Here is a 19,906-nt window from a genome sequence, read left to right on the forward strand (position 1 = left end):
GGAGGAAGAGATGGTGAATGCCATACAAGCATTTCAAAAGAAATCAGCTAAAATTTTTAGTGAATTGCTAAAGGCCAAGTGTGGGCTAGAGTAAGAGAACAGAAGTGAGAGCTGCAGACACAAGGGGAATTCACACCCACTTGTGGATGAAGGGCTGAACGCAGGAAGAGAGACTGGAGAAAGTCTTCCTTGGGGTGCAGGCCTGGAGGAGAAGAGCAGCTGCCACTGTAGGAAAGACAGGAAGCCTTGCCAACCCTTCTGCCTAGTGAACAAAAGCCTAAGTTGCTGAGGAAGATCAGTAAAACCTGTGAGGGCCCAAGGCTCTGCATTCTGGGGGAATTAAAACCTGATACTCTTGGGGTAGGGGGGTGGAATACAGCCTGGCCCATTACATAGAGGTTACCTACTGCTGGGAGAGGGACAGAACCACTAAGAAAGGCCCATCCTGCAGACAAAGGAACACAGGGCCTACCTAAGACTGAGGCTGGGCCCTCCCATTGGCCCCCTACCATCAGGCTGGCAAGCACTAAGTAACAAGCAAAAGCAGTCTACTGCTGGGGGAGGAATAAGAGTGTGGAGATAAATTCCTCTGAGGTGTAGGAACACAGAAAAGGCTGCAAGATGAGGACAGAGCAGAAACATAGAAAAATGCTCTGGCATCCCAGTGAGAATCCACTACATGCTGTCTCAGTGAGATGGACTTTAAATACAAAGCTATAAACATGTTGGAAATAAAAGGAAAGAAAGATATAGCATGCAAACAGCAAGCATAAGAAAGCTATATATCTATACTAAAATCAGAAAAAACAGACATTAAGACAAGGAGTATTATTAGAGGCAAAGGAAAATAAGTCATAACAATAAAGCATCAACACATCAAGTAGACATAAAAATTCTAAATGAATATGTACCTAAGCTTCAAAATACATGCAGCAAAAACTGACAGAACTAAAGGGGGAAATAAACAAATCCACAATCATGACTGAAGATTTTGGCACACGACTTTTAAAAACTGACAGAACAAATAAACAGGACAATAGTACAGGAAAGATCTGAGTGATACCATCAACTACCTTAACAACTGATATTTATAGAACACTGTCCTCAAACTGCAGAATACACTTTTTTTCCTAAGTGTACACAGAACGTACACCAGGATAGAATATAGGGTGGACCATAAAATAAGTTTAAATAAATTTCAGAAGAATGAAATCTTACAGATTATGCTTTCTGACCACAAGAGAATTAAATTAGAAATCAACAAATGTAAGTTATTGAGAAGATCCCCATATATATGGAAATTAAACAACCCACTTCTAAACAACCCATGGGTCAAGAAAGAAATTACAAAAAATTTTAAAATATTTTTAAAATTTTTTTTGGGGGGGGAGGTTATTAGGTAAAAATATTTTAGCTGAATGGAAAACAAAACACAAATCACAATTTGTAGGACGCAGCTCCACTAGTGCTTAAAGAAAAAAAGTTTTACATGCTTATATTAAGAAGAAAGGTCTAAATCAATGACTAAAAAGTAGACTACTTAAGAAACCAGAAAAAGAAGAGCAATTAAACTCATTGTGAGTAGGACAGAAATAAAAGTTACAAACAGAAATCAATGAAATGGAAAACAGACAGTAGAAAAATCCAGAGAAACCAGCAGCTGGTTTATTTTTTTTTAAATCAATAAAGGGGATAACTTCTATTTTGAATCAATAAAATTAAAGACACAAATTACCAGGTTCAAGAATGAAAGGAGGATCCATAATACATCCATGGGCCACTGATTTTCAACAAGGGTGAGAAGACCATTCAATGGGGAAAGAACACTCTTTTCAATAAATGGTGTTGAGAAAACTGCATATTCACATACAAAAGAATGAAAATGGACCCCTATTTCACAACACATATAAAGGTTAACTGAAAATGGATCAAAGAACTAAATGTTACAGCTAAAATTACAACTTAGAAGAAAGCACCTGGGGAGTTTCGCTATGCCAACCTTTTGCCTGAGAAGGAATGTAAGCAGAGTTCCTTCAAAGCTGCCTGCATTTCACACCTGAGTAGGGCTCAATCAGTGGGGTTTATAGGAAGTTTTATAGGACGTGGCTTTTAGAAAAATATGTTAACATGAAACATGTTAAGGAAACACATGTTAAATCTGCCCCATGGACTTTACATCTGCTGCTCCCTGAGGCTAGAACTTTTCTCACTTCACTCTACCCTCACTCCTCACCTCACTGAACTCAATGATTCCGATCTCAGCTTAACCACCACCCTTGAGAGATCTTCCCTGATCCCGAGCATTAGGTTAAGATCCCATGACATACTTCATAGCACTACGAATGTCTTCATACCACTAAGCACACTTATATTGTGATCATTTGTCCAGTATCAGTGTCCCTGTAGGTGACAAGCTTTACAAGGGCAGAGGGCCAATCTTTCTTTGTACACTGTATCCCCAGCGCCTAGCACAGAGCTGGCATATGGGAAATGTTAAATCAATATCTGTGACTGAATGGACTCCTGCCTGGCCTGCACTCCCTGCACTTCCCCCACGCTGAGAATTCCCGAGCCTACATTACTGCTGATGCAGGGAATCAGAGCGCTGGCTTTCAGGCAGAGAGGCTCACATCCAACCCTCCCAACTGTGCTGGAGGAAAGAGGTAGAGAAGCAGAGAGTCACCTTGTTGTAGGCCAGGTTAAGGTACCTCAGCTCTGGGAAGGGCGGGGCCAGCGTCTGGTTCCTTGCCTTCAGTGACTTCACAGGAAGAATCTCGAATATGGGAGGAAGTGCACATACCTTGCTTGTCTTAGAAAGAAAAGAAAGTCAGAGTCAAAGTGCCCTTATGATAAAGAAGGGGACCAACAGACCCATCCTAAGGAGTGTGGTGGAAAGAATGACTGACCATTCCAGAGAGGCTTGGCCAAAAGAGACATCTAGGGTCATAAGAGGAGACACCACCAAGGGCCCAGAGTTCTGGCTCCAAGTTCTCTGATGTCACATGATGAGCTAGTTTTCTGGCACCCAAAATTCCAGTTTCAAGTTCTCTGGAGCCAAAGGATAATACAGCAGCGAGGCAAACATCAGAGATTCTTTGCTCTCAGTTCCCACTTTCTGCCCTACAGTGGCTTATCCTAAACTGGGCCTTCTACACAGTTGGGCTAAAATTTCTCCAGAAGGCAAAAGGGTAGGTGCTTGCATTGTTAAGGAGACTTTTCCTTATGAGGAGACAGAGAGCAAGAGTGACCTGAGCCTTGAGCACCTGATTTGTTGGGCTAGTCCACATCCTACAGTGCAGGCTTTTCATTTCAGGAAGAAACAACAGCTAAATCCTGGATGACTTCATCCAGGCCTTGGGGCCTGGATGTGGCCAGTTTATCTGGGTCACTTGCAGGGTCATGGTCTCTCATCACAACCCAGCCTGCCTCTGGGTCAACATGTTTGATCAAGGAGAAAGTGGTAATTGCTGGATTAACCATGCCTAACTCAGTTCACTCACTGATTCCTTTGAATCAGCTGAGTTAGATGCAACCAAAGGAAATTACCGGGAAGATGCTTGGCTAATGGGTTATCTGGACTGGGTTCAGGTAAACTAGTTTCTGTTCTAAGTTCCATTAATTGCTGTGTAATCTTGAGCAAATCACTTAAATTTCACTTGTTCATTCAATGACCATTTGTGGAACATCTACTTTTGGCCAAATATTTTGTGTCCTCTTGGAGTCCAACTTGTACAGCCACAAGTGAGACAGGTGAGTCATGGGTGAGAGTAAAACAAAAACCAGTGATGGTGCCTGGGAACTTATATGAACTTGGAAACTCTCCTCTAAAGGAGATCCAAATGCAATCTCCAAGAGGCCAGAGTGGAATTTGTGGCAATCTGGTAAGGCATTCTCCTCAACTGTGCAATTCCCTACCTGGAGTAACGCTGTGTGAATCAAAGGAGGCAAGTCCGACTGGAGCACAGAAATGTAAAAAAGCCAGACAGGCTTGGGTGGTATCTAGCCCTGTCAAGGGGCAGGGATGTCCTGACCTGAGGGCATGACGCTGGCTCTGCTGTGGACAGAGAGGGCCCTGTCTCAAAGGGGGGAATGCATCTGACCTAGACAGAGAGAGGCCACTTAAAGTTTCAACCATTCAACTCAGTCTCTATATTCTTGGATGCCAGACAGTTGGAGTCTGAGCACTGACCAATCTACCAATTATCTCTGGCTTCTGTGTCCACAAGCCCCTCTATCCCTTATGTATGCCCTTTTGCAGTGTGACCCTACTGCTCCTCCTATTCAGACGTAGAGTCTGTATCTCTACCTCCTTAAGACCAGACTGGCTGCTGTATAATAAAAATTTTGTCTGGTCTTTGTCCTGAATTCTTGACAATGAGCTTCTAAAACCCTTGGAATCTTATGAGTGATAGGAATGTCTGTTATTCATGACCCCTTGGATCATTCCTGAGTTCATGTCAGTGAGATGACTTAGGACGGATGGGAGCTGGCCATACCAGAAAGACAACCATGTGATTAGAGGATTGGGACTTTGAGCCAGTCTCACCTCTGGGGAGTGGGGCAGGGGTTAGAGATTGAGTTCAATCATTTCCTGTAGCTAATGGTTCAGCTGATCATGCCTATGTAATGAAACTCCAATAAAAGCTCTGACACAGAGGTGAGCTTCCTGGTTGGTGAAGACAACAGATGTGCCGGGAGGGTAACACACACTGGAGCCCTCCTGGACCTCGTTATGTGTCTTTTCATTCGTCTGGTCCTGATTTGTACCCTTTATAGTAAAACTGTAACCAAAACTATAGTGCTTTCCTGAGTTGTATGAGTCATTCCAACAAATTTTTGAACCTAAGGGGGTCATGGGAGCTCTAAAATATATTGCTAGTAGGTCACAAATATGAATAGCCTGGGGACACCCAAACTGCAGCTAGTGTCTAAATTGGGGGCAGTCTTGTTGGGGACTGTGCCCTTAACCTGCGGGATCCCTGCTAATTCTAGGTGGCTAGCATCATATATGTACTGCAGTGTTATACTGGCCTTATGACTTGCTTTGACCAATACTTTGACCAACAGAAAGTACCACTGTTTGAATTTCAGAGCACTGCTCTCTTGGAATTCTAATGCCATCATGCTGCAAAGAAGTTCATGATGAAAAGACAGCATAAAGATGCCAAGCCATGCCAGCTATCCACGAGCCCAGCCCCCAGATAACCAGCCAGTTGCATAAATGTGCCCTGGCTAAACACCAGCAGAATTATCTAACCAACCTAAATAACTGTGAGAAGTAATAAACTGCTATTGTTTAAAGTCAGCATTGTTGGGTTGGCTTTAAGTGGCAATAATGTAACAATTGATATAAGTTCTCACCCAGTTACATATGCGGGAGAAGATGAACTGAGCTGCTTCTCAAGGATGCAGGTTGACTAACTGTACAATGGTACTTCTTACTAACAAATGAATAAATCAACATTTAGTTAGTACACCAGTCTTTGTTGAGCTTGTTTAGTGAGCATCTACCCTGAGAGAAGAGCCAATTTTCTGTGCTGACAAAAATCAAGTATCTAAGTCTGTGGCACCAAGGATTAGACCCTGGATGGTGGTGTATTTGGCCAGGATCACTCTAGTTATGTGGGGAAGGTTCTTGTTAAGGAGCTGCTGAGCTTCATCTTGGTGGCAGCCTCATTTCAATGCCAGCTTGATCACTTGAGGCAACAATCATTTCCATTGAACAGCATTCTGAGAACAATGGAAGCTAGCTCGTGGGCAGTGTGAGGTCAGGACCTGTCTGCTGAGTCCATTCCTGTAGCCCCATAGACCAGCGCAATACCTGGCACATGGTAGGTGCCCTGTAAAAACGTGTTCGGTGAATGCACTTCCTCAGTGTGATATATATAAGTGCCTCTCATGGCTCCATTAACTTATTTTTGTATATTAAAATTAATGCTTTAACTCAAGGACACAAATATAAAATAGGCAGTTCCTACCTCTGAGGTTGAAAATCCAGGATAAGATGAGAACACGACCTCTGAAATAGAAGAGAAACAGAACGAAGGTTGGTGACAGCGCTGACTGACTCCCAGAGAGGCCAGGGTCTGGTTCAGCCATCCACTATATATATGCAGCACAGTGTCTTCTATTAGGGTCCTCAATGGTCCTCAGCTCCAGTGCTAATTGGGAAGAGGTACCAGCTATGACATACGTCAGGTAGTAAGCCCTTTGCACTAAGAATCAAATTCAAGCTCCTTGGCCAGGCCTCTAAGGCCCTTCCTGATCTGGCCCCTGCCTACTTCTCCAATCTTATCTCATGCTACCCTGCCCCTCACTTACTATATTTCAGCCACAATGACGTCTTTCTGACTTTACAACATGCAAGCTCTTTCTAAACTCAGAACTATTGGGTAGTTAGCACTGGTTAGAAAGCAAACCTACTGTCTTAGAAGAAAGAAATGTATACAAAAGATATTCTGTCAGAGGATTTGAAAATATTATTTGCTGTATCACAGAAACAGAGGGTGTTAAGACAGTGAATTCAGGAGAGAGAAGTAGTAATGGGGAAGCTGCAGAGTGACTTCATTCTTGGGACCATCAGACTAAGATGAGTCAATTAACAGCTAAGTTCAACCTAGTAAAACAAAACACCTGCTGGGACTGGATCCTGTGCAGGGACCACTCACCTTTGCCCTGACTAACAGGATCCCTTCCACATATTAATAATATTATACTGAGAAAGGCTACATGACAATGAAATCATCAATAGTAGGGGTGGAACATCACGTGGCATAAATAACTTTTCCTAAGAAGAGGGTCTGGAAGGAATTGGGGGAAGGTTTGTGCAAGGAAGAAAGCAGGAGTTAGCTGGAGGATGGGCCATGGTCACAACTGTGGGTGCTAAGCAGTGGCCCTCTGGGGAGACAGAGAGGCCCCACATCTAGAAAGATAAGCTGAGGTACACTCTGAACTCATGTCCTGGGCCCCACCCACATTTACAGGAAGCAACTCCAAAAACTAGAACCTGCACTCCAAGGTTCAAATTGGGGCCTGTTCAAGAGAAAGAAGGACAATCAAGCATCTCCTAATATTTGAGGAAAATTAACATTAGGAAAGAAAGTTTTGAAACATTACAGAACTATCATCTGAAAAAAACAACAGAGTTTAAACAAAAGAATAAAAACTTTAACATAGAATAATTAGTGTCCTCCAAGGAATTCAAAAGGCTATTTCATTCTTAAAACAAAAATAGGTTATTACAAAAGAAAACTTAATAATTTTGTAATTTTAAAGTATGATAACCAAATAAAAGACTTAATGTGCTGAATAGAAGAACAGAACCATCTGAAGAGCTAATTCATAAAATGGAGAATGTAAAGGAGAAAATAAATAAAAAATTTCCAAGATGAAGAAAGCCACATGGCCTTGACTAAAATAACCATTAAAGTGCCCCAAAAGATAAACAAAAAAGAATTGCACACCTAGATGCATCTTAGTAACTATTTCCAAAGGATAAAAGGGAAATATTAAGAGATTCCAGGAAGCAAAAATTAGTTTCCTACAAAGGGATGAGAATCAGACTGGGATGAGACTTCTCACTGGCAACAATGGATCTGGAGGGCAATGGAGTAATATCTTCCAAGTTTTAAGGGAAAATTATTTTAAGGCTAGAGTTCTCTATTCAACAAACTAACATTCAAATATGGTAACAAAATAAAGGTAACTTTGGATATTTTATGGACTGAGAAAATCTACTACATGTAAACCCTCTTTGAAAGTATTATTCAAACAGCAAAATGAAAAGCAATACCGAATAGGAAGCTATCTTTGTCACTACGAGAAGGGAGATGTTTCTTAAATAAGAATCCAAAGGCATAATTCGCAACAACATGGTTGGACCTACAGATGATCACACTAAGTGAATAAGTCAGACAAATATCATATGATATCACTTATATGTGGAATCTAAACTATGATACAAATGAACTTACCTACAAAACAGACTCACAGACATAGAAAACAAATTTACAGTTACCAAAGGGGAAAGAAGGGGGAGGGATAAATTAGGGGTTTGAGATTAGCAGATACAAACTACTATATATAAAACAGGTAGACAAGGTCCTATTGTATAGCACAACTATATATTCAGCATCTTGTAATAATTGCTGTACACCAAAAACTAACACAACATTGTAAATTAACTATATTTCAATAAAAAAAAAGAAATCAAAGGCCTAACCATAAGGTAAAATTGGATAGATCTGGTGTTAGGGACTGAATTGTGTCGCTCTCACCAATTTGTATGTTGAAGTCCTAACCCACCCAGTACCTGAGAATGTGACTGTATTTGGAAGCAGGACCTTTAAATAGGTAATTAAGGTAAATATGGCCATTAGGATAGACCCTAACTCAATATGAATGGTCTCCTTGTAAGAATAGGATATTAGGACACAGACAACACAGAGGGATGACCAAGAGAGGATACACAAGAAGGCAGCCATCTGTAAGCCAAAGAGAGAGGCTTCAAAAGAAACTAAACCTGTCAACATCTTGATCTTGAACTCGTAAACTCCAGAACTGTGAGAAAATAAATATCCGCTGTTTAAGCCAGTCTGTGGTATTGTTATGGAAGTTGTAACAAACATTTCGCTAAATCAAAATTAAGAATTTCTCTTCAAAATGTCATCTCTACCATTACAGATGAAATTAACAGATGGGTGATGACAGGATAAAAGAATTTAAAACTGTCAAGGGATATAAAATAGCAATTCATAAAAGTTGAAAACCAAATAGCTAAGTAAATGAAGAAATAGTTAACATCACCAATAATTAGAAAAATGCAAATTGAAACAATGAAATATCAGTTTACACCTACCAGAATAACAAAACTCAGAACAATTAAAAAGCTGGGGAATATCAAGTGCAGGCAAGGTTGTAGGGAAACAGGAACCCTGGTCCACTCTGGTGTGAGTATACATTAGAGCCACCATTTTGAAGAACAATCAAATCAGGTGGCATTTATATAAACCATGTATGTGTATACTCTGTCATCCAACAATCCTGCTCCTAGAATAAATATTCCAGAAAAACTCTGGCACAGGGGTGTATGCAAGAGACATACACAAGGTAGGCAACCTAGGTGTCTATCAGGAAGGGAATAGATGAATAAGATGTGGTTACAGCACAGTGTGGAATATTACGCATTTGTTAAAAGGAAAGAACTGGACGAGCATACAGTAACAAGGAAAAATCTTAAAAACAGTCGTGAGGGAAAAAAATTAAGTAGCAGAATGAGCTCAACAGCATATTACCATTATATAAATCAGAACACATTATACACAAAATAATACATTTTACAAAGATACATCCATATATCCAGGAAAGTATACCCAGCACAAACATAGATATTTATATGAAAATGGGAAACAAGAGTGGAGATCAAGAATGAAGAAAAAAAGAATATGAAAATGAATATATGTATGTATATGTGTAACTGGGACATTGTGCTGTACACCAGAAATTGACATATTGTAGCTGACTGTACTTCAATTAAAAAAATAGAATGAAGGAGAAAAAATAAGAGGGCAGGAGGAGCTTTGTACAGACTAAAGATTACACTGTGCTAATAACCAGAGTTTTATTAACTCAACTCTCTGCTCGTTAAGTTACACACACACACACACACACAATGAGGAATCTAAGAAAGAGTAAGATTTGAGATATGAGCAGCTGTGGTCCCAGAAGCCAGTAAAACTAATAAGAGTTCAGTTTCTCAGTGTAAAGAGTTGTTGAGTAATTTCAAATATTAAAACCACTCAAATCATTATTAGGGTTTATTACATTATGGGACATGATGGAGGTAGGGTGGAATATAGGTAAGCACATATGAAGATTTTTTTTCTTATTGAAGAATTATACTTACATTTGGTTGACTCCAGGTATTGATAGACAAAGGTGAGTTTAAATAACTAGAGCAAAGTTTTAGGGTAACCATTGAAGTAGAAATGAGATGGACAACTTTAAATCTCTAGATGAAAAAGCAGAATTAAAAGAAAACTTGGTGGGGAGGGTATAGCTCATGTGGAGAACACTTGCTTAGCATGCACTAGGTCCTGGGTTCAATCCCCAATGCCTCCATTTAAATAAATAGATAATAAACCTAATTACCTCCCCCGCATAAAACAAAAACAAAAAACCCAAAACAAACAAAGAGAAAAAAAAAAAAGAAAACTCAATCGGTGCTCACAAAAAAGGCACAAAAGAGGGAAAAAAGCATGGTAAATAGAAAACAAACAATATTGATGACAGAAATAGATCAAAATTATCAATAATCACAATATAAGCGAGTTAAATTCTATTAAAAGAAAAAGACCCATATCAGGGAAAATATGAGGGTTATATTGTTTTTGAGACATCCTAAAATAAATATTCATATCAAACAAAATGGAGGCCCAGGCTAAGGGCAAAAGTATTAAGATAAGGTGGAGTATTTTACAGTGATTAAAAGACACAGTGTACCAAGATAACAGTCACAAACCTCATAATGAAATCAAACCAACTTAATAGTTAAAAACAGCCAGAAATGTAAGGAGATACTGACAAACCGAAAATAGTGGTTAGGAGACTTTAACACAGCTGTTCCAAAGCTAACAAACCAAATAGACAAAAAATTATCTTGGGAAAAACCTGAACAACGTAATTGTGCCAATTATTAAGGTACTGTTTTTTATTTCCAAACCCACACTTCTCTATTCTGCTTTGGGATGCTGGAGCTGGGCCTCTGAAAACCATGTTTCTGCTTTGCCACCTGGTTTCCTTCCTGTTAGATTCTGATCATAGTGGGTGGGGCTAGAGGGAGACTGCAGAGCTGCAAGAGGAATAAGGAGCTTGATTCCTCCTGCCTGCTTCCCCTGCATTTCTTGTGATTCTTGTGAACGCCACTGGAGCAATGTCATCTAACCCCAATTTCAGCAAGGCCCTCCCCAACAGCAGTGGAATCCAGTTTGCAGTTTTCCAACCTGTATAAACCAGCTTCAAAGATACCAGCACCAGCCGGCCAGTTTCCTTCTCTCAGAGATCTGGGTCTCAGCTCCGTGAGGCCCATCTGAGCTCAGAGATACCAGCAGCTGAGCTGCACCTCCTCCTCAGAGGTCTACATTTCTACATTTCAGCTCAAAGAGAATTCTCCTCCAAGTCTCTGGATTTTAATAATTTCAACATCTTTCCACAAAGGGAAGTCCAGGCTCAGATGGCTTAATGGTGAATTCTTCCAAAATTTAAGGAAGAAATAACCAAGCTTATACAAACTTTTCCAGGAAACAGAAAAAGAATATTCATTTATCCAAACTCATTTTGAGGCAAATATAACCTTGACTGTAAATCCTGGGAAGAATATTATAACAAACAAACAAAAAATAACACCGACATATCTACTGAATATAGATGCAAAAATCCTTGACAAAATATCAATTGGCAAGTTAAATCATGACCAAGTGGGGTTTATCTTGAGAGTGTAACTAAGGCTGGTTCAACATTCAAAAATCAATGTAGCTTTGTTCCCGGGTCACTCAGGCAGCCACCCCAGTGGGCACATGCCCTGGCACTGCTCCTGCCCCATGCTCTCTCCCTCAGCCTTTCACATCCTAGATGCCAAGATCTTGGAAGCTTTGAAGCTCAGCAAAGAAGGGAAGTCCACTGAGGACAGTCTGTAAAGGGCTTCAGCTTCATCAAGAGTCCTTGGTGGGTAGGAGCAGCCAAGAGGGCAGAGTAGAGAGACCCTGAGCTCACCTCCTCTCACAAGCACACCAAAATCACAACTATCTGCAACTATCTGCATCAGTGAAAAAATCTGGAACCCACCAAGAAAGATCTTCTATAACTAAAGACATAAAGAAGGAATCACAAGATGGACAGAATGGGTGCACTCACGATATAATCAAATCCCATAGCCCCCCAGTGGGTGACCCACAAACTGGAGAATAATTATGTGGCAGAGGTTCTCCTAAAGGAGTGAGAGTTCTGAGCCCCACGTCAAGCTCCTCAGCCTGGGGGCCAGGCACTGGGAAGATGAGCCCCCAGAGCATTTGGTTTTGAGGGCTAGTGGGGCTTAATTGCAGAAGCCCCACAGACTGGAGGAAACGGGATTTCACTCTTAAAGGGCACACACAAAATCTCACATGCACTGGGACCCAAGGCAAAAGCACCAATTTGACAGGAGCCTGGACCAGACCTAACTGCTGGTCTTGGAGAGTCTCCTGGAGAGGCAGGGGCTTATCCTGGAGACACACACTGGTGGCACACATATTGGGGAACATTCAGCCATGTGAACACTGCTGTTGTGGCTCACTTGCTCCAAGACCTGGCCCTACCCAACAACCTGCAGGTGACAGTGCTGAGATGCCTCAGGCCAAACAACTGAGTGGGAACATAGCCCCACCCATCAGTAGATAGGCTGCCTAAGACTTCCTGAGCCCAGAGCTGCCTATAGACATTCCCCTAGACACAGTCCTGCCTACCAGAGGGCCAAGCCCCAGCTCCACCTACCAGTGGCTTGGCAACAGCCCCACTTGCCAAGAAGCCTGCACAAGCTTCTAGACCACTGTCACCCACCAGGGGGCAGAATCCAGAAGTAAGAAAACTACATTCCCACTACACAAGCCAGACCCTATCCTGGGACAAGCTGGGCCCTGGCCCTGCCCAATAGCAGGCCAAAGCAACCTTTGAGACACCCTCGACTCCACACCCAATGTTGTTAGGAATTGGCCCCACCACCACCAGTGATCCAAAAGAGCTTGGGACACCTGGGCCCTAAAGCCAGACTCCAGGACAAGCTCTGCCTGCCAATAGTCCAGTACTAACCCCAGGACCTGGCTTTACCTGACAGTGAGAGGGCAACAGCCCCAGAGTCTTCGGGACTCTGATTTTACCCACCAGTGAGTCAGTACTAACCGCAGGGCCCCCTAGGATTCTGCAACCAGGCACCTCGTGACCAGGTCCCATTAAACAGTAGCCAGAAGCATCTACACGAGGCAGGGCCTGGCAACCAACCAGACTAGGGACCAAACAAGCCTACCAGACTGCCCACATAGTCATCCCACCAGAGCAGAAGGACCCACACAGCCTTCTTTGGGGGAACCCCTAGAGCATGTAGCTTGAGTGATGATAAGGGAGTTCATGCTGGGACACACAGAATGCCTCTTACAGGGGGCCACTTCTCCAAGGTCAAGAAACATAACTAATCTACCACATACACTAAAATACAAATAGCAACTTGGACAAAAACAAGGTAACAGAGGAATATATTTCAGATCAAGGAACAAGATAAAACCCCAGAAGAAGAACTAAGTGAAGTAGAGATAGGCAATCTTCCTGAGAAACAGTTCAGGGTAGTGATCCTAAAAATCATCAAAGAACCTGGAAGAAGAATGAATGCATAGAGTAAGAAGTTAGAAGTTTTAAACAAAGAGTTAAAAAATATAAAGAGCAACTAGAGATGAAGAATACAATAGCTGAAATGAAAAACACAATAGAAGGAATAGCATACTAAATGATTCAGAAGAACAAATCAGTGAACTGGAAGCCACAGTAGTGGAAATCACTGCTGCTACACAGGAAAAAGAAAAAAGAATGAGAAGAACTAAGGACAGTTAAAGAGGCCTCTGGGACAACATCAAGTAAACTAATATTCATAGGATAGGGGTCCCAGAAGGAGAAGAGAGAGAGAGAAAGGGTCTAAGAAAATATTTGAAGAGATAATAGCTGAACACCCCCTTAACCTTGGAAAGGAAACACTCAAGTCTAGAAGTGCAGAGAGTCCCATACAGGATTAAACCAAACAAGAACAAACCAAGACACACTATAATCAAAATGACAAAAATTAAACATAAAGAGAGAATACTAAAAGCAGTAGGGAAAAGAAACAAGTTATATACAAGGGAACTCCCATAAGGTTATCACTTGATTTTTCAGCGGAAATTTTGTAGGCCAGAAGGGAGTGGCAGGATATATTTAAAATGATGAAAGGGGAAAAGCTACAACCAAGAATACTCTACCCAGCAAGCCTGTGGTTCAGATTTGATGGAGAAATCAAAACTTTTACAGACAAGAAAAAGCTAAAGGGATTCAGCCCCACCAAACCAGCTTTACACCAAATGTTAAAGGAACTTCTTTAGATGGGGGGAAAAAAGGTCACAACTAGAAACAAGAAAATTACGGAATGAAAAAGCTCACAGGTAAAGATAAACATACAGTAAAAGTAGGAAATCATCCACACACAAAGCTAGTAAGGTGGTTAAAAGACAAAAGTAGTGAAATCATCTGTATCCACAGTAAGTACCTTACAGATACTCAAAAAAATTAGATGTAAAAAATGGCATCAAAAAGAGTAATCATGAGGGGAAGATAGTACAAATGCACAGTATTTTAAAAGCATTTAAAATTAAGAGATCAGCAACTTAAAACAATCACACATATACATATATACTGCTATAAAAAAATAAACCTCATGGTAACCACAAACCAAAAATCTGTAATAGATGTATACTTCCAAAAAAGAAAAAGCAATCCAAACGTAACATTGAAGACAGTCATCAAATCACAAAAGAATAAAAGAAGGGGGGAAAATACAAAAACAAACCCAGAAAAATTAACAAAATGGCAATAAGAACATTCATATCAATAATTACCTTAGATGTAAATAGAATAAATGCTCCAACCAAAAGACACAGACTGGCTGAACAGATACATAAACAAGGCCTATATGTAGGCTGCCTATAAGAGACTCACTTCAGATCTAGAAACAAATACAGACTGAAAGTGAGGAGATGGAAAAAATACTCCATGCAAGTGAAAATCAAAAGAAAGTCAGAGTAGCAATACTTACATCAGACAAAATAAACTATAAAATAAAGACTGTTACAGGAGACAAGAAGGACACTACATAATGCTCAAGGGATCAATCCAAGAAGATGTAATAATTGTAAATATACATGCACCCAACAAAGAAGCATCTCAATATATAAAGCAAATATTAACAGATATAAAAGGAGATACTGACAGTAACACAATAATAGTAGGGGACTTTAACACCTCACTTAGATCAAAGGACAGATTATTCAGAAAGATTCAATAAGGAAACACAGGCCTTAAATAATACTTTAGATCAAAAGAACTTAATTGATACTTATAGAGCATTCCACCCGAGAGTAGCTGAATACACATTCTTTCAAGTGCACATGGAACATTCTTCAGGATAAATCATAAGCTAGGCCACAAAATAAGCCTCAGTAAATTTAAGAAAAGTGAAATCATATCAAGCATCTTTTCCAACCACACACTATGAAACTACAAATCAACTACAAGAAAGAAACTGAAAAAATCACAAACACGTGGGAGCTGGACAATATGCTACTAGACAACCAATGGATTACTGAATAAATCAAAGAGAAAATCAAAAAAATTCCTAGAGACAAATGAAAATGAAAACATGACAACCCAAAACCTATGGGATGCAGCAAAAGCAGTTCTAAAAGGAAAGTTTGTAATGATACAAACTTACCCCAAGAAACCAGAAAAATCTCAAATACACAACATGATTTTACACCTAAACGAGCTAGAAAAAGAATAAAAACTAAAAGCATGTTCTTTGAAAAGATAAATAAAATTAACATTTAGCCAGACTCATCAAGGAAAAAAGGGAAAGGGCCCAAATCAATAAAATGAGAAAAATAAGAGGAGAAGTTACAACTGATACCACAGACATAGAAAGCATCGTAAGAAACTACTACGAGCAAATATATGCCAATAAAATGGACAGCCTAGAAGAAAATAACAAATTCTTAGAAAGGTACAATATCCCAAAACTGAAGCAGGAAGAAAGAGAAAATATGAACCAGTACTGAAGTTAAATCAGTAATTTAAAAGCTCCTAACAAACAAAAGTCCAGGACCAGATGGCTTCAGAGGTGAATTCTACCAAACATTTAGAGAAGGGTTAACACCTATCTTTCTGAAACTATTAAAAAAAGTTAGAGAAAGGAATACTTCCAAACTCATTCTGTGAGATCACATCACGCTGATACTTAAACCAGACAAAGATATCGCAAAAAAAGAAAATTACAGATCAGTATCACTGATGAACATAGATGCAAAAATCCTCAACAGAGTACTAGCATCAACTCCAATAATATATTTAAAGGATCATATACCATGATCAATGTGTTTATCCCAGAGATACAAGGATTTTTCAATATCTGCAAATCAATCAATATGATACCCCACATTAACGAACTGAAGAATAAAAGCCATATGATCATTTCATTAGGAACAGAAAAAGCTTTTGATAAAATTCAATATTAACTTATGATTAATAAAAACTCTCCAGAAAGTTGGTATAGAGGGAACATACTTCAACATAATAAAGGCTACATATGAGAAACCCACAGCTAACATTATACTCAATGGTTAAAAGCTGAAAGCATTCCCTCTAAGATCAGGAACAAGACAAGGAAGTCCACTCTCACCACTTTGATTCAATGTAGTTTTGAAATTCCTGGCTACACCAATCAGACAAGAAAAAGAAATAAAAGGAATCCAAGTTGGAAAGAAAGAATTAAAACTGTCACTATCTGAATATGACATGATAATATACATAGAAAATCCTAAAGACACCACTAGGTCTCACTAGAAACTCATCAAAACTACTAGAGCTCATCAATGAATTCAGTGAAGTTGCGGGATACAAAATTAATATACAGAAATCTACTACATTTCTATACACTAAAAACAAACTATCAGAAAGAGAAATTAAGGACCCAGTCCCACTTACCACTTTATCAAAAAGAATAAGATACCTGGGAATAAACCTACCCAAGGAGGCAAAAGACCTGTACTCCAAAAACTGTAAGACGCTGATGAAAGAAACTGAAGAGAACACAAACAGATGGAAAGATATAACGAGTTCTTGGATTGGAAGAATCAATATTGTTAAAATGACCATACTACCCAAGGCAATCTACAGATTCAATGCAATCCCTATCAGTTACCAAGGGCATTTTTCACAGAACTGGAACAAAACATTTTAAAATTTGTATGAAAACACAAAAGACCCCAAATAACCAAAACAATCTTCAGAAAGAATAGAACTGGAGGAATCATGCTCCCTGACTTTAGATTATACTACAAAGCTACAGTAATCATAACAGTATGGTACTGGCACATCGATCAATGGAACAGGATAGAAAGCTCAGAAATAAATTTACACACTTTCGGTCAATTAATCTATGACAAAAGAGGCAAGAATATACAATGGAGAAAAGACAATCTCTTCAATAAGTGGTGCTGGGAAAACTGGACCGCTACATGTAAAATAATGAAATTAGAACATTCTCTTAACACCAGATACAAAAATAAACTCAAAATAGTTTAAAGACCTAATTGTAAGACCAAATACTCAAACTGCTAGAGGAAAACATAGGCAGAATCTTCTTTGACATAAATTACAGCAATATTTTTTTGATCCATCTTCCAAGGCAATAGAAATAAAAGCAAAAATAAACAAATGGGATCTAACTAAACTGAAAAGCTTTTGCAAAGCAAAGGAAATCACAAAGTGAAAAGACAACCTACGGAACTGGAGAAAAGATTTGCAAATGATATGACTGACAAGGGATTAATTTCTAAAATGTACACATAGCTTATACAGCTTAATATCAAAGAAAAACAACCCAACCAAAAAATGGGCAGAAGACCTAAACAGACTTTTCTCCAAAGAAGACATACAGATGGCCAAAAGGCACATGAAAAGATGCTCAATATCACTAATTATTAGAGGAATGCAAATCAAAACCACGATGAGGTATCACCTCATACTGATGGGAATGGCCAGCATCAAAAAGTCTACAAATAATAAATGCTGGAGAGGGTGTGGAGAAAAGGGAATCCTCCTACACTGTTGGTGGGAATGTAAATTGGTGCAGCCACTATGGAGAACAGTATGAATGTTCCTTAAAAAACTAAAAATAGAACTACCATATGATCCAACAATTCCACTCTTGGACATATATTTGGAAAAGATGAAAACTCTAATTCAAAAAGATGCATGTACCCTACTGTTCATAGCAGCACTATTTACAAGAGCCAAGACATGGAAGCAACCTAAATGTCCACCAACAGATGAATGGATAAAGATGTAGTATCAGACACAATGAAACATTACTCAGCCATAAAAATGAAATGGCATTTGTAACAACATGGATGGACCTAGAGATTATCATACTAAGTGAAGTAAGTCAGAGAAAGACAAATACCATAGATATCAATTATATGTGGAATCTAAATCTAAAAAATTGATACCCAGAAACTTATTTACAAAACAGAAAACAGACTCACAGACATAGAAAATAAACTTATGGTTACCAAAGAAGAAAAGGTAGGAGGGATTTGGGACTAACAGATACACACTATTACATATAAAATAGATAAACAACAAGGACCTACTGTATTATACTATATTTAATATCTTGTACTATATTCAGTATCTTATAATAACCTATAATGGAAAAGAATCTGAAAAAGCATATATATATATACACATATATATAAAACTGAGTCATTTTGCTGTACACTTGAAACATTGTAAATCAACTATACTTCAATAAAAAAAATAAATAAATAAAGGGGAAAAATCGATGTAAAATAAACAAGTGGGATTGTATCAGAGTAAAAAGCTTCTGCACAGCAAAGGAAACAACAAAATGAAAAGAAAACCTACTGAAATGGAGAAAATATTTTCAAATTCTACATCTAGACAAGGGGTTATAATATCCAAAATACATTTTTAAAAAACTCATAAAACTCAGTGGCAAAAATAATAATAATAATAATGAAGAGGATCTGAATAGACATCTTTCCAAAGAAGACATGCAAATGGCCAACAGGTGCTTGAAAAGATGATCAACATCACCAATCATCAAGGAAAAGCAAATCAAAATCACAATAAGATGCCAGCTCACATCTGTTAGAAGGGATATTATCAAAAAGAAAACAGCAAGTGTTTGGAAAGATGTAGAGAAAAGGGAACCATTGCACACTGTTGGCAGGAATGTAAATTGGTGCAGACACTGTGAAAAAACAGTATGGAGGTTCATCAAAAATTGAAAATAGGGGGTGGGTATAGCTCAGTAGTAGAGTGAGTGCTTAGCATGCACGAGTCCAGGGTTCAATCCTCCGTACTTCCATTAAAAATAAATAAATAAATGAATAAACCTAATTACCTCCCCCTAATTATTTTAAAATTGAAAACAAATCTATAGTATCATTCAGAAATTCCACTTCTGGGTATTTATCCAAAGAAAATGAAAATGCACCCCCATGTTTATTGCAGCATCATTTACAATAGCCAAGACATGGAAACAACCCAAATGTCCACTGATGGACAAATGGATGAAGCAAATGTGATTTTATATAAATGTATACACACACACACATATATAAATTATTTGGTCATAAAAAAGAATGAAATCTTGCCATTTGCAACAACATGGGTAGACCTTGAAGGTATTAGTGTTAAATGAAATAGTGAAATAAGTCACACAGGGAACTATATATTCAGTATTTTGTAATAATCTTTAACGAAAAAGAATATGAAAACAAATATACGTATATATATGCATTACTGGGACATTATGCTGTACATGAGAAATTGACACATTGTAACTGACTATACTTCAATAAAAACAAGTGAAATAAGTCAGAAAGAAAAAAGATAAATACCAAATGATCTCCCTTATATGTGGAATCTAAAGAACAAACAAAAACAAAAACTAATCCAAATCAAAATAAAAAAGTCAAGCTCTCAGGAACAGAACAGATTGGTGGCTGCCTGAGGCAGGGGTTGAGGGGTGGTGAAATGGCTGAACATGTCAAAA

General features: G+C 38.9%; 1 protein-coding gene across 25 annotated transcripts in view; it reads right to left on the reverse strand.

Moving 5' to 3' along the window:
* Nucleotides 1-19,906, reverse strand: part of XRRA1 (X-ray radiation resistance associated 1) — a 172,317-nt gene that overhangs the window by 108,166 nt on the left and 44,245 nt on the right. For 19 of the 25 annotated variants that reach the window (XM_032489355.1, XM_032489354.1, XM_032489363.1 and 16 more), the window contains 2 exons: nucleotides 5,979-6,019; nucleotides 2,684-2,809 (listed from right to left, as the gene is read on the reverse strand). The exons of 1 other annotated variant lie outside the window; for it this stretch is intronic. In XM_032489355.1, the coding sequence (XP_032345246.1) occupies nucleotides 2,684-2,809; nucleotides 5,979-6,019 (167 nt within the window). The remainder of the gene's footprint in view (nucleotides 1-2,683; nucleotides 2,810-5,978; nucleotides 6,020-19,906) is intronic. 5 more of the 25 variants (XM_032489362.1, XM_032489361.1, XM_032489375.1 and 2 more) reach the window with 2 other exon arrangements.

The sequence above is a fragment of the Camelus ferus genome, chromosome 10 (genome assembly GCF_009834535.1).
Source record: "Camelus ferus isolate YT-003-E chromosome 10, BCGSAC_Cfer_1.0, whole genome shotgun sequence".
Taxonomy (NCBI): domain Eukaryota; kingdom Metazoa; phylum Chordata; class Mammalia; order Artiodactyla; family Camelidae; genus Camelus; species Camelus ferus.